At 39.2% G+C, this 26,064-nt stretch overlaps 2 protein-coding genes across 3 annotated transcripts in view; both read left to right on the top strand.

Annotated features, from left to right (window-relative positions):
- The window catches only part of LOC106092346 (rab11 family-interacting protein 4B), a 416,788-nt gene that overhangs the window by 2,934 nt on the left and 387,790 nt on the right, over positions 1 to 26,064 (top strand). The window lies entirely within an intron of this gene.
- Positions 5,972 to 24,123, top strand: LOC106085503 (uncharacterized). Its single transcript, XM_059365482.1, has 4 exons — positions 5,972 to 6,947; positions 7,015 to 7,223; positions 23,135 to 23,232; positions 23,296 to 24,123. Exons 1-4 carry the CDS (start codon positions 6,252 to 6,254, stop codon positions 24,099 to 24,101), a joined length of 1,809 nt encoding a protein of 602 aa, XP_059221465.1. The 5' UTR covers positions 5,972 to 6,251; the 3' UTR covers positions 24,102 to 24,123.

The following is a 26,064-nucleotide window of genomic DNA, read 5'->3' as shown; positions in this document are numbered from 1 at the left end:
AGATACATTTATATATACCATATCTCTTTGGATATACTTATATGTGGTGGCATATCCAGTTATATCTACCACCAGGTATAATTATTTATAGCATCAGATGTAATTACATATAATTGGATATGACATATCCTTTTGGATCTAATTAAATACAACTCCATCTTCTCCCAGATATATTTGGATCTGACCATATCAATTTTTTTTACTCGGGAAGAGCGTTGCAAAAGTTTTTGTTTTTTCCTTTTTTCCGATCAATGAGCTCGTCTACAAAAGAGAAACAAACAGTTGTAAATACCAATCAAAGTCTTAATTTCTGTTAATGTACGTCCGTACGCTTGCAGAAGTGCAGATGCTGAACCCAACAGTTTTCAAGCATAAATCGGTCTTCCAGATGGCAATACCAGAGTTCCGTCAATCCTAGACTGTGCCGCTGGTATGCGGTCGGAAACCTCTTCCATTCCTTCCAGGTTTCCTATCGTCGCTTAGATGGTGATGGTATGACCAACTCCTTTCCTATACCCATTCTCCCATCGCATTAAGTCTCATAGCCGAAGTGGCTGCCTCACACTTAATTTGTATGTCTTTTGGTCGGGTATCAAGAATAGTCTCCAGTGTCCTAGTGGGCGTGGTCCTCATCGCTCCGCCTATACCAAGACAACATGTCTTCTGAACCTGTTGTATTATCCTTACGTTGCACTTTTTTCCATCGCAGTCCACCAAACTACTGAGGCATAAGTAAGTATTGGTCTAATTGCGCTACAGGAGCCGTGGTCTATTCTCTGATTCGACATGAGGCCAAACGTCTGTGAGCCTTCTCGGTACGCTCCCGAGTGTAACACTTCCAGTACAGTTTCCTATCAAAGATTACTCCTAAATATTTTACGTTGTTAGATATCACAATTGTACTGTTGAGAAAACGTGGTGCATCAAATTGGCCCACCTTCGTCTTCCTCGTGAAAAGGCAGATTTCATTCATCTCTTGGCTAACATTGAGACCCCTATGTTTAGAACACAGTCTGCATGGCAATCGGGTTCAAATCCCTCTTCAGTCAGTTATTTATAGTGGTTAACATTAGCTAGTAGAAACATAAACCAATTAAATTTTAAGCCTAATGGTTAGACATTAACAGAGCTCTGTTATAGAGTTAACAGAAAATGTAATAAAAAAAAAGATTTCAGCAAAGAAAGCAATCAAAATCAGCAAAAAACAATTAAAAGCGTACTAAGTTCGGCCGGGCCGAATCTTATATACCCTCCACCATTTGGCATGGCATTTGTCGAGTTCTTTTCCCGGCATCTCTTCTAAGGCAAAAAAGGATATAAGAAAAGATTTGCTCTGCTATTAGAGCGATATCAAGATATGGTCCGGTTTAGGCCACAATTAAATTATATGTTGGAGGCCTGTGTAAAATGTCAGCCAATTCGAATAAGAATTGCGCCCTTTGGGGGCTCAAGAAGTAAAATAGAGAGATCGATTTATATGGGAGCTGTATCGGGCTATAGACCGATGCATACCATAATAAACACGTAAGTTGATGGTCATTAGAGGATCCGTCGTACCTTTTCAGGCAAATCGGATAATAATTCCGACCTCTAGAGGCTCAAGAAGTCAAGATCCCAGATCGATTTATATAGCAGCTATGTCAGGTTATGAACCGATTTGAACCATACTTGGCACAGTTGTTGGATATCATAACAAAACACGACGTGCAAACTTTTATTCCAATCGGATAAGAATTGCGCACTCTAGAGGCTCAAGAAGTCAAGACCCAAGATCGGTTTATATGGCAGCTATATCAGGTTATGAACCGATTTAAACCCTACTACGCACAGTTGGTGGATATCATAACAAAACACGTGGTGCAAAATTTCATTCCAATCGGATAAGAATTGCGCACTCTAGAGGCTCAAGAAGTCAAGACTCAAGATCGGCTTAAAGGGCAGCTATATCAAAACATGGACCGATATTGCCCATTTACAATACCAACCGACCTACACTTATAAGAAGTATTTGTGTAAAATTTCAAGCGGCTAGCTTTACTCCTGCGGAAGTTAGCGTGCTTTCGACAGACAGACGGACGGATAGACGGACGGACGGACAGACGGACGGACGTGGCTAGATCGACATAAAATGTCGCGACGATCAAGAATATACATATGGGGTCTTAGACGAATATTTCGAGTAGTTACAAACAGAATGACGAAATTAGTATACCCCCCATCCTATGGTGGAGGTTTTTATACCCTCCACAGTAAACAGTAAAAACCCAAAGTATATCACAAAAGTTTCAAAATTCCCCAAAAAAAAAATCTTAAAATGATGCAAATATTTACCTTTTTCATAATAAAGGGTGATTTTTTAAGAGCACATAAAATTCAGAAAAATGCATGAAATCCTATTTAAGTCGATAGTACGGTCCATAAAATTTATTGTTTGAAGATTGTTTCACGCAAATGTGGACCGTGACTGAGAGCAAAATTGAAGCCTGAGCCGATTGAGATTCAGCCCCGGTAGCCGAGTCAGTCCCCTCCTTCTCTGCCCTTGCGGGTTCCAGTCTAGGGCATTTCTCGCTATTTCATTGCACGGCCGACGTAGGATATGACCCAACCAAGCCCATTTCCCAACCTACAGTTATCAACATCTTTAATAACATGGCCGTTTATAGGGAGCAGTGTGTCAGATTTGTGGTTTCTATCCGCATCAATTTGGTCTAAGCTATGTTAATTTTCAGGCCTACTTTGGCCGCATTTTCCAATTTTGCTTTTATGTGCTCAAAGCAATGCACAAAGAGGCGTATATCAACCGCAAAGTCGATGTCTCCGAGGAAGACGTTAATACCCCAGTGTATGCCATAGGGTGCCTAAGCATTTGTCGCCTCTAAGACGGAATCTAGCAGAATCAAAAATATCGTCGGCGATAGGATGCACACCTGCTTCACTACTTTGTCGATGCCGAAAGGACGGCTCTCTTTTCCATTGGACTAAAACTTCAGCATTCCTATACAGCTCCCTTATTAGCGTCACGATCTATTCTGGGATACCCTTATTCAACAGCGTATTCCACATTGAGCTTCGCGAAACTGTGTCAAAAACATGCTCGAAGGCGATGAATAAAATGTATAGGTGTGTATTAAGTTCTGCAGACTGTTCAATGATGATACGCAAAGAGTTGTTGTGGTCGGCATAAGAACGTCCTGGCCGGACGCAGGCGAAAATGCGCCGCAGCAAAAGGGCTGTCATTGCCTTATTTATTGCGTTTAGCAGAGTTATCCCTCTTCAGTTTTTACACTGGTTGAGGTCAACGTTCTTTGCAATCGTGACCATGAATCCCTTCTTCCACTCTGAGGGAATAACATTTGTATCCCAGGCCTCTGTAATGATTGGGGTGATTGATTGAGCAATGGGTTGTGTTCCATACAGCAACAGTTCGGCAGGTACGTTGTCAAGACCGTCTAACTTGTCATTTTTGAGTGAGACCAAAACGGCCCAATTTCTTCGCAGGTGGGTGGGTCTGTAGATATATTCCTGCGTGGATTTCGGCGTTATGGAGGATAAAGAGGGTCGGAGCTAACATCCTCGTTTGCTGGTCCTTCGGAGCAGAAAAATCCGCGCCATCGTTTTAACTGCTGCTCGGGTGTTGTTAATTTCGATCCGTTCTCATCTTTTATTTTTGCCGTTGGCTTTATATTCGTTTTATTGACTCGTAAACACCACACATGTTCCCAATAGAATATTAAAATATATTCGCTTATCTTTGCGAACTAGGCCTTTGACCAGCGAAGCGGAGCCGCGATAATTTAGTCCTGGCAGCGGTTTTTGTTACACTTGATTTTGCCCGTAGCAGAGCGTTGTGTAGACGCCTTCGGTGTTTTTTTTTCCTCTATGGTTTCGTTGCTTATCCATGGTTTTTGGGATTGTCTACCAATACCTATGGCAGTGGTGGCCGTCTCCGTACATGCTGCTGTTATGTCGGCCCATGTATGGGTGTTGCTTCGCAGCTTCTCCGTTAATGTTGCCTTGTATTCTCGTGCTGGTTCGGGGTCTTTTAGGCTTAAGAAGAAAGAGTTGGCTGCTTAGTGCGTGGTCCATTTGATTTCGGGTGTTTCCGTCTGGTGATTTCCAAGTTTTTTTTTGTACATTTTTATGGCGGAATTTTGAGCCTCCAATAAAGATTGGTTGACTTGGTTCATCTTTCGCCATCGTCATTCCTTGTGTCCTCAAGTCCAGATTGATTTTAGATTACTGTTGTTATTGCCCACCTTGATATTAAAAGCCCCCATAACAAGTTTAATGTCTCCCTTTGATAGAGAGCGTGTCACTGAGACGAGTTGAGAATAGAATTGATTCTTTGTTTCGTCGCCATCGGGTTCGGTTGGCGTATTACGTACAATTGATATTTTGTGAATGTTGAATATAATCTTGCCGTCATGATGCTTTCAGATATAACATTGTATGATAGAAGAGCTCGCTTTGCTTTCGGCGACGGTAAAAGACCGACCACATTAATTCGGTGAATTTTATTGCCTGAAAAAATCAAGTGGTAGCCAACTTGAAGATCTATAGTTCCGGATTTCGGCCATCGTACTTCACTTAAACCGAGGAAGTTTAGGTTGTATTTTGACATCTCGTTCTGGACTTGGTAAAGTCTCGATGCTTCTGAGAGAGTTCTGAGGTTCCATGTTCGAATTCTAAACCGGGTTCTGAATCCAAAGGTCGTCATCGGGGGTTGATATTTTCATAATTTCTCGTTGATGTTTCTGTAATCGTGATTTTTTTTAGATGGATGGCGGATGGGGCCATCACATCCGAAACCTATAACTGGGGCTGCCATCGACCCACTAGGCGGGGCCACACCACCGTTGGCCATTTCCTTTGGCTCATCTGCTGCCGACCCTATTGCACGGACCCATCGTGTTCGTATTCGTATCCGTGCAAGCGAAACACCCCCTGCTTGTGCTAAATTGTGGGTTCGCCCTGCATATTTTATTTCTGCGGTACCCCAATCCAACACCTGGGGAGGCGTTCGATGGGAGAAGTAGCACGGACATCTAAAATAATATTTGCTTAATTTTTTCAGTTTATGTGCCTAGTAAGAAATTACTACGCGTTAATGAAAATTTATAAAAAAAGTCATAACAAAACATGCTGTTTGTTTTGTAAAAAAGTATATCTTCCACAACATGTTGATGATAATGTCCTAAAAGTGCATTTACATATTTATAGGATAATGTGCACCATATTTCATTCCCCACTAACTAAAAAAATTTATATCAAACTTATTCTTACAACGTGGTGGATTTCATACTAACATGTGCCAAAAAGAAATGGTAATAAGCTTCAGTAAAAATTCCTACAACAATGTTTCCATACAAATTTTTTTTTGGTATATCCCAGAATACAATTTAGGATGTAATTTTCCTTTCGGGGAGTATTTTTAAAATTGCGGTATTTTTTTTTAACTGGTTGTAAGGCAAACTTTTTAGAAAATTTACATACTCATTTTAAGTATATGGTCTAATTGCAATTTCTTTGATAACAGGATATGTACACGTAATTTAGCAAATTTTCATAGCAGAAGAGAAAATGTTTTTTAATAAATAAAAATAAAGTTTTTTAAACAATATTTGGGTAAATTCTGTACTACATAATGTGATATCCTTTTTTTTTTCTTAGTGTGGTGTTAGCACTTTACTACTACGACCACGCATGAATTCGGAAAAGCAATGCAAACTTCACATAAACGGCGAGGCAGTTTTTATCTTGAACGAAAGTTTTTCCATTGCCTAATAAGAGTTCTTTATATTTAGAATAAGTATTGATTTTGACTCTCCATAATATTCCTTATAAAAATTGATACTTCGATTTTTTCCACTATGAATCATTACATTTTCCAATATATACATATAGTATGTGCAACATGTTGTCAAAGGTCATTGATATCAGTTTATTGAATAACAAAGAATGCTACTACATTTGTACAACACTTAATTACCCAATGCTATCACAACAACAGTGTAATTAAAAATTAAATTCGAACGAATCAGGCGTATCGTACAGGGCCAACTTTAGCAACTTTCAAGATAATTTGTAATCATTTCTTTGGTGTAGGATGTTTCCTGATATCTACGTTTTTGAGCTAATAGGCGAAGACAAAGATTCACATTTAATAAGTCTCAGTGTAAATGTCTTCAAACAGTTTAGACGACTAAGACACTTTAACGACTCCACAGCCGTTTGGAAGAGAACGCATCAAAATGTCATCAGCCATCAACAGAGTATGTTTCGTAGCGTTAGTGATCCTATTGTGCTCGTGTAGATTTATATTGGCAGATTTCTTCCAAGGATGTGAGAATAGAGAGAATACCTATATAGCCAGTGATAAGAGTTGTACCAGTTACATATATTGTTTTGGTGATGAGTCATTTGAGGGCGATTGTGATGACGATACCCCATATTTTTCTGAAACTGATCAGACATGTGACACGGATCCTGCTGTTTGCAAGGATTTCAATCAGGATGGGGAACCCAATGCACCTGAGGAAAACCCAGTAAGTTCTTCGGCGGCACCGTCTTCAACTCTGGCCTCCACGGTGTCCTCAGTAAGACCTTCAAATTCTACCATTAGCACGTTTGCCTCTACCTCGCCAACTACTCTCTCCACTACGCTCTCCAGTACGTTATTCACTACTCCCTCCTCTACTCCCTCCACTACTCCCTCCACTACCAAGACCTCATCTACTCAAACGACTACGACTACTTCGGGTACTGTTGTCAACTTATGTCCCAGCGATGATGATCCTTCGAATATAGTATTCTTACAAGATTCAAAATCTTGTTCGGATTATTATATGTGCTATCATGGTCAGCCTTTACCCATGCATTGTTCTCCAACGCTGCATTTCGATATAAATACCTCTAAATGTGATTATCCACAAAATGTTAAGTGTCAAGTAAGTTGGATCGTTCAAAATAGGATTTGGGGATTTATTTGTAACTCATTTTCTTCTTTCTTCTTAGCTGGACAATGGCTCACCGCGAGATAAATGTCAAGCACATACCGTAGATGTCTACCCACATCCCTTAAATTGTAATTACTATTACATGTGCAAATTTGGTTACCTAATGGTTATGCAATGTCCTCCAAATATGGGCTGGGATTATACCGTAAATGCTTGCGTTTTACGCTCTAAAGCTAAGTGCTATACAAACTTGGAGGAATCGAAAAAGTAAAAGATGTGATAATTCAGTATCCATAGTTTAAGATGAAATAATGAAAGAGAATTATATAGAAAGGCTTACAGCCTGTCCCACTTACTTTGTGTCACTGAAAATGAGAACTTTCATTTCTTTGATTGTCAAAATCAGCTGATTTCATGCTCGTGTGAGTCGAATCACTCTTTTGAGTGACACAAAATTAGTGAAACTAGTTGTCAGTGATGTTTGATGAATGAGGCGCACCGAAGATCCATTTTAAATTACTCCCGATTATAGACCGCTTCGTAGGACTCATCGAAAGTTAATTTTTTCTAAGAATTGTTAATTGAGCGAAGCTGATGTTATTAACATTCTGTTTCTGCATGGTACTTCTGTCTGGTAATAAAGGGTGATTTTTTTGAGGTTAGGATTTTCATGCATTAGTATTTGACAGATCACGTGGGATTTCAGACATGGTGTCAAAGAGAAAGATGCTCAGTATGCTTTGACATTTCATCATGAATAGACTTACTAACGAGCAACGCTTGCAAATCATTGAATTTTATTACCAAAATCAGTGTTCGGTTCGAAATGTGTTCAAATTTTGACAAATTTTGTTCAGCGATGAGGCTCATTTCTGGTTGAATGGCTACGTAAATAAGCAAAATTGCCGCATTTGGAGTGAAGAGCAACCAGAAGCCGTTCAAGAACTGCCCATGCATCCCGAAAAATGCACTGTTTGGTGTGGTTTGTACGCTGGTGGAATCATTGGACCGTATTTTTTCAAAGATGCTGTTGGACGCAACGTTACGGTGAATGAACACATTTCGAACCGAACACTGATTTTGGTAATAAAATTCAATGATTTGCAAGCGTTGCTCGTTAGTAAGTCTATTCATGATGAAATGTCAAAGCATACTGAGCATCTTTCTCTTTGACACCATGTCTGAAATCCCACGTGATCTGTCAAATACTAATGCATGAAAATCCTAACCTCAAAAAAATCACCCTTTAGTTGTGAATAAAAATTCAAAATTTATCAAAAACTAGCTGGCCCGGTGCGCTTCGCTATACCCTAAAATGGCTGTTTGAAAATGGATTTTTCTTTGAGCAGTTTGGAGGTGACGATAAAGATATTCAGGGCTATGGGCCCATTTCAGATGCACACTAATTTAATTGGTTTTTGTATTGGTTATAGGCTTTCAAAATCGTACTACAAAGATACCACATGAGATACAACATTTTCAAAAATCTGCAGATCCTTCTTGTGTTAATTTAATTTTAAGGGTAAAAATTGTACTATACTACAAAGACTTTTCACTGGTGTCGAACTCTCTCCCGTCAGGCCATCATTTTTTTTTTTTAGTTTTTATAGCCACCACCATAGGATGGGGGTATACTAATCTAGTCATTGCGTTTGTAACGCCGCGAAATATTCGTCTAAAACCTTATAAAGTATATATATTCTTGATCGTCTCGACGTTCGGAGTCGATCCAGCCATATCCGCCCGTCCGTCCGTCTGTCGAAATCACGATAGCTGTCGAACGCATAAAACTACTTGAAATTTTGCACAGATACTGATGTAGGTCGTTGGGGATTGTAAATGGGCCATCTCTCTCTTGATTTGACTTCTTGAGTCCTTACAAGCCGGCCGAACTTAGTACGCTTAGCACGGTCGTCCTACATGACAGTTTGGTGTTGTTTTTATTGGATGGAGAGGTTCGGTCCCCCCACGCTAAGACCCAAAAGACAATTTAATGAATGGCAGGACGTGACCCAGATACTTGAATCCTTATGACAACATTAGATTCTAACTCTACTGACATAGACCTTCTTTTAATTCACATATTATCCCGCTCGAACTACACCTCCTATTGAAGGGTATTTAGTGGGTGGACCGGTCCCAGATTCTGTCTCAAATGTGTATACCAGATTCACCACCAAGTCACCAAGAAATATTTTTTATGTCAGATTTGTACGGACTTTTAAATACCTTTCATTTGATACTCATGTTACTACTCTTCTATACTTTTCATTTGATACCCATATTGACCCCAAAATTGTATACCAATTTCGTGTTTTTGTGGTACCATAAGCCATTTTATTCATTCGAAGGACAGACAACTTGTCAAAACAGTAGTGGAAAGCATATATTGTAAAAGCTTGTCCCAGGGTAGGAGGGTAAAAAAAAAAATAAAATCTAAACCCGTCAAAGTTAAGTTCCTATATTTTTTATATTCGAAGGACAGACAACTTGTCAAACATATTATCAACGTTGAACACTCTCTGCTGTGCCTCTCGCGCTCTATTTCTTTGTTAGGGTTGGCTTTGCTATTCAAATAATTATTATCCCCCAATAGATGGCGCTGAATTTGTTGTTGGTGATGCTCGCTGTTGATTCCCATCATATTGTCATGATTTGTCTATTTTTGAATTCAATCAACTTTTGTTAGCCTATCTTATGTCACCGTTGCGCAAGGGTAAATATCTTCGGCTTACCCATGGCATAAATATCAAAAAAAAAAAAAAAATTCAGCACTGGATATTCCTTCAATAATAATTGCGACAACTGTGAATATACTTCTTTTTATATCCTTCACCATAGGATGGGATATAAACCAATTTCGTCATTCCGATTGTAGCACATCGAAATATTCATCTGAGACCCAGCTAAGTAAATATGTATAATCTTGATCGTTTTGACATTCAAAGTCTATTTAGCCATGTCCGTCCGTCTGTGGAAAGCACGCAAAACTTCGGAGGGATAAAGGTAGACGCTTGAAATTTTGTACAAATACTTTCTATTAGTGTAGGTCAGCTGGAATTATAAATGGTCCATGTTTCCATGCCATATAAACCGATCTTAACTGCTTGCGCCTATAAACGGCGCAATTCTTATGCTATTGGACTCACATTTTGTTAAAGTATTCCTTTCAACATCCTTGCTATGTATGGTCCAAATCGGTTTAAAACTTGATATAGTTGTCATACAAACCTATCTCGGATATCGACTTCTTGAGCTAGAGTGCGTAATTATTGTAAGATTTGGCTGAAACTTTTGACTTGCAACTACTATACCAAGTATGGTTCAAATCGGTTCAAAACTTGATAAAGCTGCCATATAAACCGATCACCTCAGCCTCTAGACAAACGAGGTCCATGGTGGAGGGTACATAAGATTCGGCCCTGCCGAACTTAGCACGCTTTTACTTGTTACTTGTCACTCGATACGTTCGCCAAGTCATTGAAAACAGCTATTTTCCCTTTATAAAATCAGCAGTTTTCAATGACTTGGCGAATGAATCGAGTGACCAAAAGAGAAACTAAAGTCAGTGCTTATCGGCACGCCACTTGGACTCGACTATAAAAAGTAGGATTCTTATCGTTGAGTAAAATTTAAATCAAACGCGCTCCATTACGCTTTCGCTTTCGAAACGTAGAAAAATATCACCTGTGTAATGTAACCGACTCTCCAATAGCTCCGATTCTGCGTACATTTGTTCAGCCTTCCCCTCTAAGCGTTAAGCACAAACTGGGATAATCGCACTCTATTAAATACATTTGTATCTATGGCTAAGATAGCCACCTAAACTACCTGAAACGCCTATTGGCTCGTCTTAGGGTGGGAAAGTTAAAAAATAAAACCGTAAACGACGGCAACGAAATGCCAGTATTTTATTTTTCTTTATTTTAAGGACCGATAGGTAGTCATAACAAAAATAAATGCTGCATGATCAATTATGACCACTATTCCCTCTCTCCATTCGTGTTTGCGTCTCCATTCAGTCGATCCAATTACAAACAAGCAAAATGTTGGCCACCTTGACGTTAAGGTTTGCAACTTCTAGTATAGCTCTGAACGAATCGTCATAATTTTGGGGGTATGGCGGCCTCCATTTATTTATGTCCCCAAATTAATTAAAATACATAGTGTAATCATTATGATTAATCGACTATTTTGGGGTGAGGTGGTCCGCTAGATATACGAGGAGAATAAAAATATCAGATTCGCAGTCCACAACCTTATACCCTTAATTTAACACCATATTTTCGTGATGGGTGTATGCAGTCGTTTAGTGGAGGGTGTCTATATGAGGGTTGTGCGCCACACCCCATCTGCCATTGGAGTACAAATTTGAAAGACGCATTCCACTCAAAAATATCTATCACTTGATCTCCCATTGTTTTAATTGATCAAATAACCTATTGGAGGCGATTTTAGCACCGCCTGAGGTAAAGCACCACCTAGTTTCTTGGGAACAAAGTGTAATGCCACATTCGTAATCTGCTCCCAAATACCTTTCATCTGAGTCTCAGATAGCTATGATCGAGCAAAATTGTCATTTGGGGGTTGGGCGACCCGCAAATACGTAGACATAATTTTTTATATCATATTCGTAGTCTACTCCCGAATACCATTCATTTGAGTTCCATACTGATACGTACGTCCAATATGTCTGTTTGGGGGAGTTTTGGCGTTGGAATGGCCCCGGGTTCCTTGGACCCAACCCAACTTTTAATACCATATTCGTATTCTACTCTCCAATACATTTCATTTGATACCCATATTGTGCCGATCGGTCAACCTTGATTTTGGGTGGTGTTTTTGGGGTAACGGCGGAGGTCCGCCCCCTACCAATATCAACAAATTATAAATCCTATTCCTCCTTGCTGACCATATTCGTACTCTACTCCAAAATGTCTTTCATTTGAGTCCCATATTGTCATTATCGTTTAATATGCCTATTTGAAGCGGTTTTGTGGTCGAAGCAAATTTTGATATCAAATTTGTATTCCACTCCTGATTACCTTTCGTTTGAGTTCGAATCCTGGCGAGACCATCAGATAAAATTTTCAGCGATGGTTTCCCCTACTATGCTGGCAACATTTGTGAGGTACTAAGTCATGTACAACTTCTCTCCAATGAGGTGCCGCACTGCGGCACGTCGGTCGGAGTCGGTTATAAAAAGGAGGCCCCTTATCATTGAGCTTAAACTTTACAGAACGAACTCATTGATATGTGAGAATTTTGCCCCAGTTCCTTAGTGGAATGTTCATGGGCAAAACTTAAATTTTGTACTCCCTGGAAATATTTTTCATAATTTTGAAAGAGCGTTCGTCCCCTTGATAAATAAAACAATCTTCTGGAAGATTTTTATGTAATTGATCTTCCGTATAACTCTCTTCTAAAATATCATTGAACAATCCACCGCATGAGCAGAAGTTTAGGCGCTAGCCTATCTACGACAATTGTTGCGCAACTCATTGCGTTACAATCGTCCAGAAGGTTTATAAATCGCCTGAGTTAACTTTTTGCGATTGCTTTTATTTTCATACGTGGTACGTTTAGGACTACTATTTATGTTATTCGATGTTTTGTTTTGAGTGGACAACTTTCACACCACCAAAAAGACCTTTCACTTGGCTTATATGACGATTGGTACTTATTGGGTTGCCCAAAAAGTAATTGTCGGTAATATAGTAGTAATATAGTTGGCGTTGACAAATTTTTTCAACGGCTTGTGACTCTGTAATTGCATTCCTTCTTCTGTCAGTTATCAGCTGTTACTTTTAGCTTACTTTAGAAAAAAAGTGCGCGAAATTTTATTTACATTTGTTTGTTTGGCGTCAATTTTGATATGGTTACCACATGTATTGAAAGAAATTCATTTAACAAACTGAATCAACGCTTGTGATATGCCCCTTGAACGCAATGAATTCGATCCGTTTTTAAAACGAATCATAACTGGAGATGAACAAGTAAAAAGGCGTTAAGTTCGGCCAGACCGAACTTTGTTTACCCACCACCTCGGGTGTATATGTAAACCACCTTTCATCAAAATTCGGTGAAATTTTCATACCTTATACTCATATACCTCATACCGATCTGAACTATATACGACACGATGTCGGAAAGCCGAACATAAGTCACTGTGTCCAATTTCAGTGAAATCGGATTATAAATGCGCCTTTTATGGGGTCAAGACTTTAAATCGAGATATCGGTCTACATGGCAGCTATATCCAAATCTGAACCGATCTGGGCCAATTTAACGAAGGAAGTCGAAGGGCCTAAGACAACTCACTGTCCCAAATTTCAGCGAAATCGGATAATAAATGTGCCTTTTATGGGCCAAAGACCCTAAATCTGAGGATCGTTCTATATGGCAGCTATATCTAAATCTGGACCGATCTGAGCCAAATTGACGAAGGATGTCGAAGGGCCTAACACAACTCACTGCCCCAAATTTCAACAAAATCGGATAATAAATGTGGCTTTTATGGGCCTAAGACCCTAAATCGGCGGATCGGTCTATATGGGGGCTATATCAAGATATAGTCCGATATAGCCCACTTCGAAACCTGCTTATGGACAAAAAAGAATCTGTGCAAAATTTCAGCTCAATATCTCTATTTTTAAAGACTGTAGCGTGATTTCAACAGACAGACGGACAGACGGACGGACATGTCTAGATCGTCTTAGATTTTTACGCTGATCAAGAATATATATACTTTATAGGGTCGGAAATGGATATTTCCATGTGTTGCAAACGGAATGACAAAATGAATATACCCCCATCCTTCGGTGGTGGGTATAAAAATGGATTGTTTACAACAACGTTAGTCGAAGACGATCATGGTCCAAGCATGGTGAACCAGCTCAAACCACTTCAAAGGCTGATATCCACCAAAAGAAGGTTATGCTGTCTGTTTGGTGGGATTGGTAGGGTGTAGTATATTTTGAGCTGCTTCCAAGGAACCAAACGATTAATTCGGATGTTTACTGTCAACAATTGGACAAATTGAATACAGCCATCAAGGAGAAGGGACCAGAATTGGTCAATCGTAAAGGTGTCATATTCCACCAGGACAACGCTAGACCGCACACATCTTTGGTCACTCGCCAAAAACTGAGTGAGCTTAGCTGGGAACTTTTGATGCATCCACCATATAGCCCTGACCTTGCACCATCAGACTACCATTTATTTCGATCTGTGCAGAACTCCTTAAATGGTAAAACTTTCGGCAATGATGAGTCTATAAAATCGCACTTGGTTCAGTTTTTTGCAGATAAAGGCCAGAATTTTTATGAGCGTGGAATACTAAATTTGCCATGAAGATGGCAAAAGGTTATCGAACAAAATGGCAATTATATATTTGATTAAAGTTCATTCTAAGTTTTATTAAAAATCCATTTACTTTCTTTTAAAAAATCCGCAATTACTTTTTAGGCAACCCAATAGTATAAGGAATATGACGAGTCTAACTTAATTTGTTTTTTAATTTTTTTGGAGTGCATTTGTTTAGATCTTCCAAGCGAATAACATGCAACTCTTACAGAATAATATTTAATTAATATTTTAAAACACTTATTTGTTACTCGCCCTGGCGAGTAATGCGAATTCTTCTAGAAGAGTATTTATTGATATTCTAAAACACTATTTTTTACTCGTCCACACGATTCATAGATCTTCCAAGACTCTTCTGACGTACTCATTAGCAACTCATATGGAAGATTAGCTAAACACTCTACAACACCCCGTTGTGTCCTCAAGACAACGGGGAAATCGTTTATAACACTTAGACGAGCTCGTTCGCGATCATAACCTTCGTCTAGAACATTCGCAGAATATTATTTGGCGATAAAAAATGTTTGCAGGGATTCTATCAGTTCTATTCACATCTTAATTACTGAAGATATGTGAAATTCTGAGACTCAAGATTCGATTATTGTAGTGTGGAATCTGATTAAAAGTTTAGATATGAAGGCCTAATGGAGTGCTCTTGATCCAAGATAGATCCGTTTTAAAAAAATCTTGGAAGTTGCCAAAGTTGGGCCTCTATGATACGCCTGATACTTTTGAATTTAATTTTGATTACACTGTTGATATACTCTCCACCATAGAATGAGGGTGCGGAGTTCCATACTACTTCTCCCATCGAAATCTTTTCCATGTGGTGGATTGGGGAAAGCTCATCAGATATGACGGGTATCGTCATATCAAGAAAGCCCCGCCTAGAGGGTCTCTGGCAGCCCCAGCACTAGGTACCGATGCGATGGCCAAATCCTCTATCTATCTAAAAAAATCACGATAACAAAAACATCAACAAGAAATAATGGAATTGACAACACCCCGATGACGACCTATGGATTCAGAATACGGTTTGGTTGGAATACGTTTGGAAATCACCAGATGGAAACACGTAATCAAATCGATCACGTACATCAGCAAACTCTTTGTGGATTCGTTGATGGATGTGAAAACTAGAAGAGGAGCTGACATCGATGGTGACCACATGCTCTTTGTGACCAATCTACGTTAACGCCCAGCTGTAATGAAAAGGACGAAAACAAAAAGTACAAAGTTTAAGCTCTAAACCTAAAATATCCCAAAGCAGCACGAGAAGACAAGGCAACATTAACGGAGAAACTGCAAAATAACACCCATACATGGGCCGACATAACAGCAGCATGTACGGAGAATGTCACCTTTATCATAGGCATTGCTCGACGATTCCAAAAACCGTGGATAAGCAACGAAACTATAGAGGAAATAAAACACCGGAAACGTCTACGCAACGCTCTGCTACGGGCACTAAATTCCGACTGTCTCGCATACCTCAAAAAATCTGAAGGAGTTGCATTCTACGGATTCAACAAGTTGGAACTGAAGGTGTATAAAAGCGTTTGAAGTTGGGGAATCAGGAGACGATTCAGCAGTTGTTGCTGAACACTTGTCTGAGGAATTATCGATCATATCTCTAAAGTCTGGCGGATTGCATGAGCGGATTGAATGAGAATAAGACAGGAGCGGAAGGCGTCGAAACCTAACTGACTGGAGGTATAGATATTAGCTTCATATAGGAGGATAAAGGCGGACGGATATGCGACTGGAAAGTATTGGATGGCTACAGCTTCTCTGACTATCGTTATATTAGTTTTAGTCTTGGAGAGGATGCTGTAGAAGTGGTCCCTCGGCTAAGCAAATGAAAGGCGGATTGGGAGCGGAATTTCGGAACACATGCTGCACGACTATATCGTTTAGACTAGAAAAGTAGTGGATACTGCAGAGGACATAGACATTATGGTCAAGGCCCTGAATGATTCGCTTGTTTCAGCGAACTGGTTGATCATAGGAAAGGTTACAGGAAACTCCTCAACAGGGAGAAAGCCACAAGAGTACCACACGATCGGGAGGTCTATTAGGCTGAGCTAAAAAACTACAAGGCTCAGAACAAATCCTGGATGAGTCCTCTAGGCTAAGAAAAATCCTATCATCGAAACCTATTAGTGTGACATATTTAGAAGTCACAATGAATGTACAATGCCTAGTGAGGGAACTACTTGTTGACACAGATTTCCTGGGAAACTCTCCAAAGGACAGCGTGGCGTCAGAAAAGTTCGTCACTTATATGCATTCGTTGGAGGTTTTTGGGGAAATTGGGCTATAAAACGTTTCGACTCCTTTAAGTCGCCCGGCCCTGATGAATTATCACCGATTGAATTATAAGCTATGTTCGATAAATTGTCTCCATGGCACAGTGGTGGCATTTGTATGGAAAGAGGTGACAATAATAGTAAACACTGATATTTCGGGCTGAAATTTTTAGTATGAGTGAATTTAAAATATACAAAATGGTGTTGATCCTTTAACTATAACCCGCGAAAACCGGAGCTATATACATAATTTTTTCCGATTTTCGTCTATGCGATAACAAAACCCACAATTTTGCTTCGATTTAAAAAAATTTCTGCACATACTATACTGTCATTATCTTCTTTAAATGTGCTTGATTTGGAACAAATCGGTTCAGATTTAGATATAGCTCCCATATATAGTTTTGTCCGCTATGTTCGTAGAAACCACAAACTATCCAGATCGCTTTAAAAAGGCTAATAACTTGCGAATGTTCATATCCGCTAAATCGGTCAGGTTCTCAAAGAAATGAGAACCTAAAGTAGTACTCTTTCTGACTGCCAGAGCGGAATACACACACAGAAGGTGTTCTATAGTCTCTTCTTCTTCTTCGATGTACTTACAGCTTCTGCAAAAGCCGTCACTGGAAACCTTCAGTCTGTCAGCTTGTTTTCCGATTAGACAGTGACCTGTCATGATGGACATAATGACTGAGTCGTCTGTTCTAGCCAATGACTGCAAAGCGATAGACCACTTCAAGTCTAGATAAGTTTTGGAATGCTCACAGCCCCCTCTTTGTGACCATATATCATTCGTTGTTCTTCGCTAGAGGCATATCCACAGATTCCAGTATCCCTGGAATGTGTAGGTTACTTCCTAGTCTCATAAGCTCGTCCGCTTTACACAATTCCCGCGGATATCTCTGTGGCCCGGCAACCAGAACAGGTGAATATTGAACTGTTCAGTAATCTTGTTGAGAGATTTGCGACAGTCGAGGGTGGTTTTTGTGTTCAGAAATAGGTTTAATGGCTGCCTGGCTGTCTAAGAAGATATTTATGCTAATCGTCGTAACGACATTGTATCTTAGCCAATCCACAACTTTCATAATTGCAAGAATCTCCGGTTGATACACATTAGAGTGGTCGGGAAACCTTTTCGATATGACCAGTTATAGGTCTTTAGAGTACATCCCAAAGCCCACCTGGTCGTTTAGTTTGGAACCATTCGTATAGAAGTTTATGTAACTTATCAGTGATATCGAAGTTCCAATCGGTTCTATCAGGAATAGTTGTACAGTAATCCACAATGGCTGGAACATAGGACATTGTATCAAAGATAACACAGTGTCCGTAGCCGCCACATGACCCAAGAGAAAGCTCGCTTAGCCTCACGGCAGTGGTCACAGCAATTTGTCTAGCAACAATGTCTAGAGACATTAGATGTAGCATTAAATTCAGTGCATCAGATGGTGTCGTCCACAGTGCGTCGGTGATGCACAAACAAGACATCTTTTGGATCCGATTGAGTATTGGACAGTAGGTGGACATTTGAAGCGCCGTCCACCTGACCACAACACCATATAGCATTATAGGTTTGACAACTGGAGTATATATCCAATGCATGAGACGCGGTCTAAACCCCCAACTTTTGCTAATGGATCTCATGCTGTTGAATAGGGCAAGATTTGCCTTTCTTGCCCTGTTCCAAATGTTGGATTGAAGTTCAATTTCCTGTCCAGACATCCAGGTATTTTGCGCTTTTGTCAATGCAACATTCTCTCCACACAAGGAGACAGGTTCCCCTGTAGGCAACTTGTATCTCCTGCTGAAGAGAACTACTTCTGTCTTGCACGGCTTTACATCTTGACCACTTTCGGTAGCCCACTTTGCTGTTGCACATAGAGTTTCCTGAAGTATATCTCTTAGAGTGCTGGGAAGCTTTCCCTTAACTGCAATTGTCACGTCATCAGCATACGTGACCACTTTTACGCCTTTTTATTCCAGAGATTATAATATATTGTTAATGGCTATATTCCAAAGTAGGGGAGACAGTACACCACCTTGGGTGTTCTTCTGCCAAACCATCTTTTTAGATCCACAAATTCCAAGCCTGCCGTAATACATCTTTTAGTAAGTAGGTTATTAATAAACTTTCTTACGCTAGAATTGATGCCTAGAAACTCCAACTCCATCATGATTGACGTCGGTTTTACATTATTAAAAGCACCTTCAATGTCAAGAAATGCTACCGTTGTATATTGCTTGACAGCGAGAGAACCCTCTATGTAGCCGACTAGGTTGTGAAGGGCTGTTTCAGTGGATTTGCCTTTACTATATGCATGCTGCTGCCGCCACAGGCGATCTCCAGGGATCTTTGCCCTAAGATATGTTTCTATCAACCTCTCAAGAGTCTTCAGCATAAAGGATAACAGACTAATAGGACGAAAATCGTTCGCTTTCTTGTGGTAGGGTTTTCCTGCTTTCGAAATGAAAATGACCTTCGTGTCCCACCATCCCACAGGTATGTATGACATACAAGCAGAGTGTATCTCCCTAAGCCAGGGAACCAGTCCATCGGACACAGCTTGCAATTCAACCGGTGATACATCATCAGGACCTGGCGACTTAAAGCAGTCGATACTTCTTATCGCCCAAAGGATTGTCGGCTCAGACACAATTTCCCTAATAACCTCCGACGAATGCACACCAGCGACAACCTCTTCTGGTGAATTTCCCGAGAAATATGTATCAAAGAGTAGTTCTAGTGTTTCCACACTAGACATTGTCCATACATTCTCTGACTTTTGAATATACCTCACCGTAATAGGTCTCGAGGACAGAATCTTCATTAGCCTAGAGGCCTCAGATGTATCTTCTACGGAGCTGCAACGTTCTACCCAGGATTTGTTCGGAGCCTTTGTCAGCTTGCCCTTATATTTTCTTAGCGCAGCCTTGTAAATGGTGCTTTTGTGTCCTTTTTCTCCGTTGAAGAGTTTTCTGCAGTCCTTCCTTAGACCAACCAACTCTGGGGTCCATTATGCCGGTCGCTGTTTGCCCCTTGGCTTGGCACTAGGACATTCTGACACAAGCGAGTCAGTCAGGGCCTTCGTGATCCGCTTGACTACTATGTCTAGTTTCCACTTCCTTTTCTGGTCTACAAGGGATAGACGTGCAGAAATTGTGCCAAAAATTATCCCCATCTGGCTTTCTTCATCTGTTTAGCCGAGGGACCACTTGTGCAGTATTTTCTCCAAGGCTGAGACTAACATAACGAAGAACAGAGAAGCAGTGGTCATCCCACACCTCCCAGTCGAATATTGTTCCACTTATATCTTCCGATACAAAGGTAATATGTAGTTCCTCCCGCCTGTTCCTGGTAATAAAGGTCGTTTTATCCCCTTTATTACAAATCGCCAGACCACAACTTATAACATATTCGATAAGCAGCTCACTTCTTTCGAACTTCCCCATATCTGGTTATGTGCATTAGCATCACTTCCTGCAATGAGGCTTTTCTTCCCTACAGAAGCGGCTGCAATAAGCGACTTAAGGTTTGAAGGCGGTATCTCTGAATCCTGTGCCATATATAGGGAAGCCAGCCAGCGGCGGAAGAAGAAAGGCATTTAGACTACTCTTTGCAAGAATACAGGCTCTGTGGGTGTGTGCTTATTTTGGACAAAATCGGTTAAGAATTAGATATAGCTCCCATATATATTGGGTTGCCCAAAAAGTAATTGCGAATTTTTCATACAGTCGGCGTTGACAAATTTTTTCACAGCTTGTGACTCTGTAATTGCATTTTTTCTTCTGCCAGTTATCAGCTGTTACTTTTAGCTTGCTTTAGAAAAAAAGTGTAAAAAAAGTATATTTGAATAAAGTTTATTCTAAGTTTTATTAAAAATGGATTTACTTTCTTTTAAAAAATTCGCAATTACTTTTTGGGCAACCCAATAGTTTTGTGTGACATAAGCACAGAATCCACAATTTTATTCCGATTTAAAAAAAATCTTCTTCAAGTGTGCTGTTTTTTTTTTTTTGACTAAATGCGTTCAGATGTATTGTAGATATAGCTGCCATAGGATAAAATATTATTATTATTAATATTAAATTAATATAAACCATTCTCTTTAATCTCCATTTTGAAGTTGTTCTAAGAACTAATAATATTAGAAATCTGCAGAACCATTATAAAATCAAGTGATTACAAACGTCGTTGTGCGAGTTCAACAAATTTTTTTAAACAACATAAAAGTTACTTAAATTTGGTATGCACACGGATACGAATATAGTTTGTCAGATAAAAGCAAAGATTTGGGAAGCACACATTTATCTGCAATCGTTTTCAGCTGAAATCTATTAAGTTAAGCTTTTTATATTCTTATCGATATTTTGATGTATAGTTTGTCAGGAAACTCACATATACAAGGTACTAAAATTCTAAATGAATGTTGAAAAATAAAATTCAAAATGCATATCGAGGTTGTTTAAGTTGAAATAGCGCCACTTATTCACCTGCAAGTTTCTGCAGCAGAAATGTTTTTAGTTGTAATCTGCAGATCTCAGCCGACATTTTGGTGTGTGGTTTGTCAGGACCCTCACGGCGACAAGGTACTGCAATTCCACATACATTTGGAAAATTCTAAATTTGTGTCGATTTAGTGTAAATGATGTCACACACTCCTCTGCAAACTTGTGCAGATTACATCTATGTAGGTGCTTTCTTGAGACCTCTATCGATATTTTGATGTATAGTTTGTCATGGAACTTGCGTACTCAAGGAACTTTATCATTATATTTAACCCATAGAACTTTCACTTTATATATAGCCTATAAAACTACCCAAAATAGTAGACATGGAAATGATTCGTCTGCAAGTTTCTGCAGCTGAAATGTTGTACTATGTGGATCTCAGCCCATATTTTTGTGTATAGTTTGTCAGGCGCTTCGCGGGGTAAAGGTACTAAAACTCTAAATCGATGTTGTGAAATTCTTAATTGATATCGAAAAATTATCGAACCCTAAACGCCAATCGACTCATGAGATGTTTTAAGCATCAATTAAAGCATTTACTAGCCATCAAAATCGCATTGAAAAATGTATTAGAAAGGTCCCTTCTCCGTCCGCTAGTAGATAACCTTTTTTTGTTGTTATTATCATAAATTTTATCACTTTGATGGGTCATCTTTTCCATCACGTTTAAGACAATGTACTGTTTTAGAGCAGCAACAACTGTTGTCTTTGCACCAAAATCGCGATTTTTGATTTTTGTCAATGGGCGCCATCACAGTGCATGGTTTGCGCCTACATTTGCATTCGCATTTTGAAAAATAGTTACTTCCATATCCCCAGCACACTTCCTGTAGTCTTTGATAGTGTTGCGAACTTCATTCGGGTTCTGGAATGCCTCGATTTGCTCACACTCAAGTCTTTAAATTTAGTTCTTCATGACGGAATGCCATTTTCGTATGTCTGCTGGCAACCCAGATAAGAGGAGCTACCTCATATATTATTGTTCTCTATACAGGCTACTATTTTGGCCAAATCGGAATACACTCTTAGTGCCTCGATTTGCTGATATTCACGTCTTTCCCTTTCTTTCTCCGGCACGATTTTGAATAACTCATTGACCAGGTTATCACTTTCTTCTTTAGAGCACCATCTCCAAAGCAGTCCCTGACTAGTTAAGAAATCCTCTTCATTGCTGCTACAGATTATCTGCCTTGTGAAAAATTGATTTCCAAATCCTCAGCACACATTTTGTATCCGTTGTAAGTGTTTCGGATTTCGGACTTGAGTGGCGCGAAGTTTTGTTGGCTCATCTGGCGACCCATAGGCTCTTGCAGCCTCATTGTTCCATACGTATTTCGCTTTTTTCTTCTAACTGGTTGAATGTGTATCCCACTTTCCATCCTTATCTCCTTAAGTCTCTTCATCACACTTAGCACCTTTGCCCTGTATGCCGTATTGTTGCAGCTTGGCGACATAAAGGAAACTGGCCAAATTGAAAAACAAGGACACAATAGGCCTGCCTTGATGTAAATCTACGGACACGAGCTGTTTCTATACACAAATTTCTGCTCTTGCTCTTATCCCCTACCCATAGCATTTCACTTTGAAGCAAAAAATATAACACTTTTGTAAAATTTGCCTTTAATGATAATTGCGCACTTATATTGAGTTTTACTTTGAAAATGAGGTCATATTTAGGATGTTCAAATAAAAAAAAAAAGATTCCCTCGAAATGTTGTTTTCGAAAATCGGCCATATTGATTTCATAGACATTTTTGTAAATGATATTTGCTCATCGAAGATGAACGAACAACAGTAAAAGCTTATCTGCTAATGAACTTCAAATATTTGATAAAGGAGAAACAGAAACAAAACCGTCATGCTTCTTGTTCGTATGGAAATAAGATAAAAATGATGAGTTTAGGCAACGGAAACTGTCATCCACAGATTTTTTTTGTGTTAAAATGGCAAATGAGGTATGTTATTCAAATATGCCTTACATTTAGATCAGTTTAGGCTTTTAAAGGTAAAAGACGTAAAACGGAGTTTAAAGCAGTTTAAAAAAAAAAAAAAAAACTTTACTACAATGAGACTCCTTTCGAAAGGTGTTAAGGGTATGTACAGATAATCTCTGATAGAAGTTCACTGGGTTTAGATTTTTTTTTAATTTCTTTTAGGTTTAACTTTAAAATGTATGTTTTTGTTTATGTATTGCTGTAGTGTTACCGCCATTTGGCGCCCTCGTCCCTTGCCACGCCAAGAGGATATTTGTGCTAATCAAGCTGTGGGGGATTTCGTGGAGAATCCCTTGGATTGCAGACTCTTCTTTTTGTGTGGTGATAATGGCGAAGCTTTAGAGGCTTCCTGTCCTTCCCATATGGTATTCAACTCCCAAACAAAATTATGCGATACCATAGAAAATGTACCCCAGTGCAAGCAAGAGCAGCCTCAAACACAGCCTTCAACTTCGACGCCTTCATCCAGCAATGTTGATAACATTTTGGCTAATGCCAATAAACATTGTCAAGACATACTGAGCCAAGGACTGGAGTCCACTTCTTTAGTTTTTATTGCCAATCCCCAGAATTGCTATCAATATTTTATGTGCTATCATGGACAGGCTTTGGTGCAGGAGTGCAGCACCAATCTGTATTGGAATTCAAAAATTGGTAAATGTGATTTACCCTCTAATGTGCAATGTCTACAACCAGGGCAGGATGCAACAAATGGTGGCGACATTTCAACATCCTTTGTTGAGAAACCTGCCCAGAGTGGGGATTCGTTTTGCCCTCTCTATGGTCATCATATTTTTCCTCACATGGAACGTTGTGATCTATTCATCTACTGTGTCAAGGGCTATGCTGTGCTACAGCAGTGTCCCTTCTTCCATTATTTCGATGTGGAAAGTGCTCGTTGTAAATTGCGCACAAGAGCTTTGTGCGTTAAGGATTTAAATTTGAAATTTCGTAAAAATACTTTTTAAAAAATAAAAAGACATCAAAAATTATATAGAATTTTAATAAAAGGCATAGAAAAATAAAATTGTTTTTCTTTTCTTATCTTCTATTATAAAAACATTAAAGTTTTGCCCTTTCTTTGTTTGTTTATTCCGAGTAGACTCAAAGGCAAGGCGTCTGAACCGGTTTCAAGAAATGTTCACAGATGGTAGAGTTTGGCCGGCCTCCCGGTGAAAATGACTACTTTATTTTGTGATATCCGCGAGGGGGGGGGGGGGGGGGGGATCCTCCCTCTAACTGCAAATTTTCAAAAACGCCAAAAATGTTTTAAGCCCCCTTATGGCAACCCAAAAACACAAAATTGGTATAAAAATTTGGGGTCAAATAACGGTGGGGGACGCCCTACCCCAAAACCCTACCCAAACGGACATGCTTATCGGTTGGGATAATATGGGCATCAAATGAAAGTTATTTAAAAACTTGATATAACAATTTGACCCCAAGCGTCGGGGCTCTGCCTATCCCCAAAAACCGCCCAAAAATGACATGTTTACCCATTGGGGCAATATGGCTATCATATGAAAAGGTATATACGAAACGTATATAAAAATGCCCACGTCTTAACGGACATGTAGTTCGATCGGGACAATATGGGACTCAAACGAAAGCTATTTGAGAGTAAAATATGAAAGTTATAAAAAAATTTTGGTCAATTCCCGGGGTGTTGCTCCACCCCAAAATTATGCCCCAAATGGACCTGTCTACCAAACGGGACAATATGAGATTCTAATGAAATTTGGAGCATTTCAAAAGGGGGCCGCAGACACTTAAGAGTGTAGCGAAGCACACTGGGCCAGCTAAACGCGAACAAATTAAACGTTACGAGAAACAAAGTACTTTTATTACAAAGTTTTTCTTTTATTGTAACTATGTAATGTTGCGCTACAACATATCAAACGTTAGCCATTATTAAATGTAACTTACTTTGTTTATTGTAAACCCATTAGCAACTTCGCCTACTGTCAAAATACCTTTCTTTTGTTGTAACACCAAAATCTCTTTAAAGGCATAAGTGTTTCGATAGCCACAAACGACTACTCGTTTACCGGACCAATAGTTATTCTCTTGTGTCTCTCCTACCAGAGAGAGAGACAGTGAGTATAAAACTTGATGGATGCATGGTAAACTCGGAAATTGAAAATTTTTAAAGTTTCGCATAGGTACGTCCAATGACAAAAATCATTAGATCAACATGGAAGGCTTTTAATATAATTGTGCATCATAACATGGACATAAATCCAAATATACTCTGGAAGATTTTGATTTACCAACTTAGATACGCTAATAATTTGCAAAAATTAAAATTAGAATTATGTTACAACATTAAATTGAACTTGGCATCCTTTCCATATGCACAATGTACTTTAAAATTAAGTAGAATAAAAATAAGCGAGACGATAAATTAATTTTTAAATAAAAAAAGTATTCTGCGATTTTATTGTTGACCTTTGGAATTTTATAACTTTGTCTTCTTGGTTTGGCTCGAGGTCATCGAACAATTTACAGGTGTTGGTGTTTTATTTAATTGTTATACCGCCCACCGAAGCATGGGGGTATATTCATTTTGTCATTCCGTATGCAACACATCAAAATATCCATTTCCGAACCAATAAAGTATATATATTCTTGATCAGCTTAAAAATCTAAGACGATCTAGCCATATCCATCCGTCTGTCGGTGAAATCACGCTACAGTCTTAAAATATATGTATATATTGAGCTGAAACTTTGCACAGACTCTTTTTTTTGTCCATAAGCGAGTTAAGATCGAAGATGGACTATATAGGACTATATCTTGATATAGCCCCCATATAGACCATTCCGCCGATTTAGGGTCTTAGGCCCATAAAAGCCACATTTTTTTGTCAGATTTTACTGAAATTTGAGACAGTGAGTTTTGTTAGGCCCTTCGATATACTTCCTCAATTTG

The sequence above is a fragment of the Stomoxys calcitrans genome, chromosome 1, assembly GCF_963082655.1.
Source record: "Stomoxys calcitrans chromosome 1, idStoCalc2.1, whole genome shotgun sequence".
Classification (NCBI taxonomy): domain Eukaryota; kingdom Metazoa; phylum Arthropoda; class Insecta; order Diptera; family Muscidae; genus Stomoxys; species Stomoxys calcitrans.
Note: the sequence above shows the minus strand (reverse complement) of the source record. Positions and strands in the feature narration are given on the sequence as shown.

Coding starts and splice junctions, on each gene's coding strand:
- LOC106085503 (XM_059365482.1), top strand. CDS start 6,252: ATGTCATCAGCCATCAACAGAGTATGTTTCGTAGCGTTAGTGATCCTA. Junction 7,224..23,134: donor AACTTGGAGGAATCGAAAAA/GTAAAAGATGTG, acceptor AGATCAGTTTAG/GCTTTTAAAGGTAAAAGACG. Junction 23,233..23,295: donor CCTTTCGAAAGGTGTTAAGG/GTATGTACAGAT, acceptor AATTTCTTTTAG/GTTTAACTTTAAAATGTATG.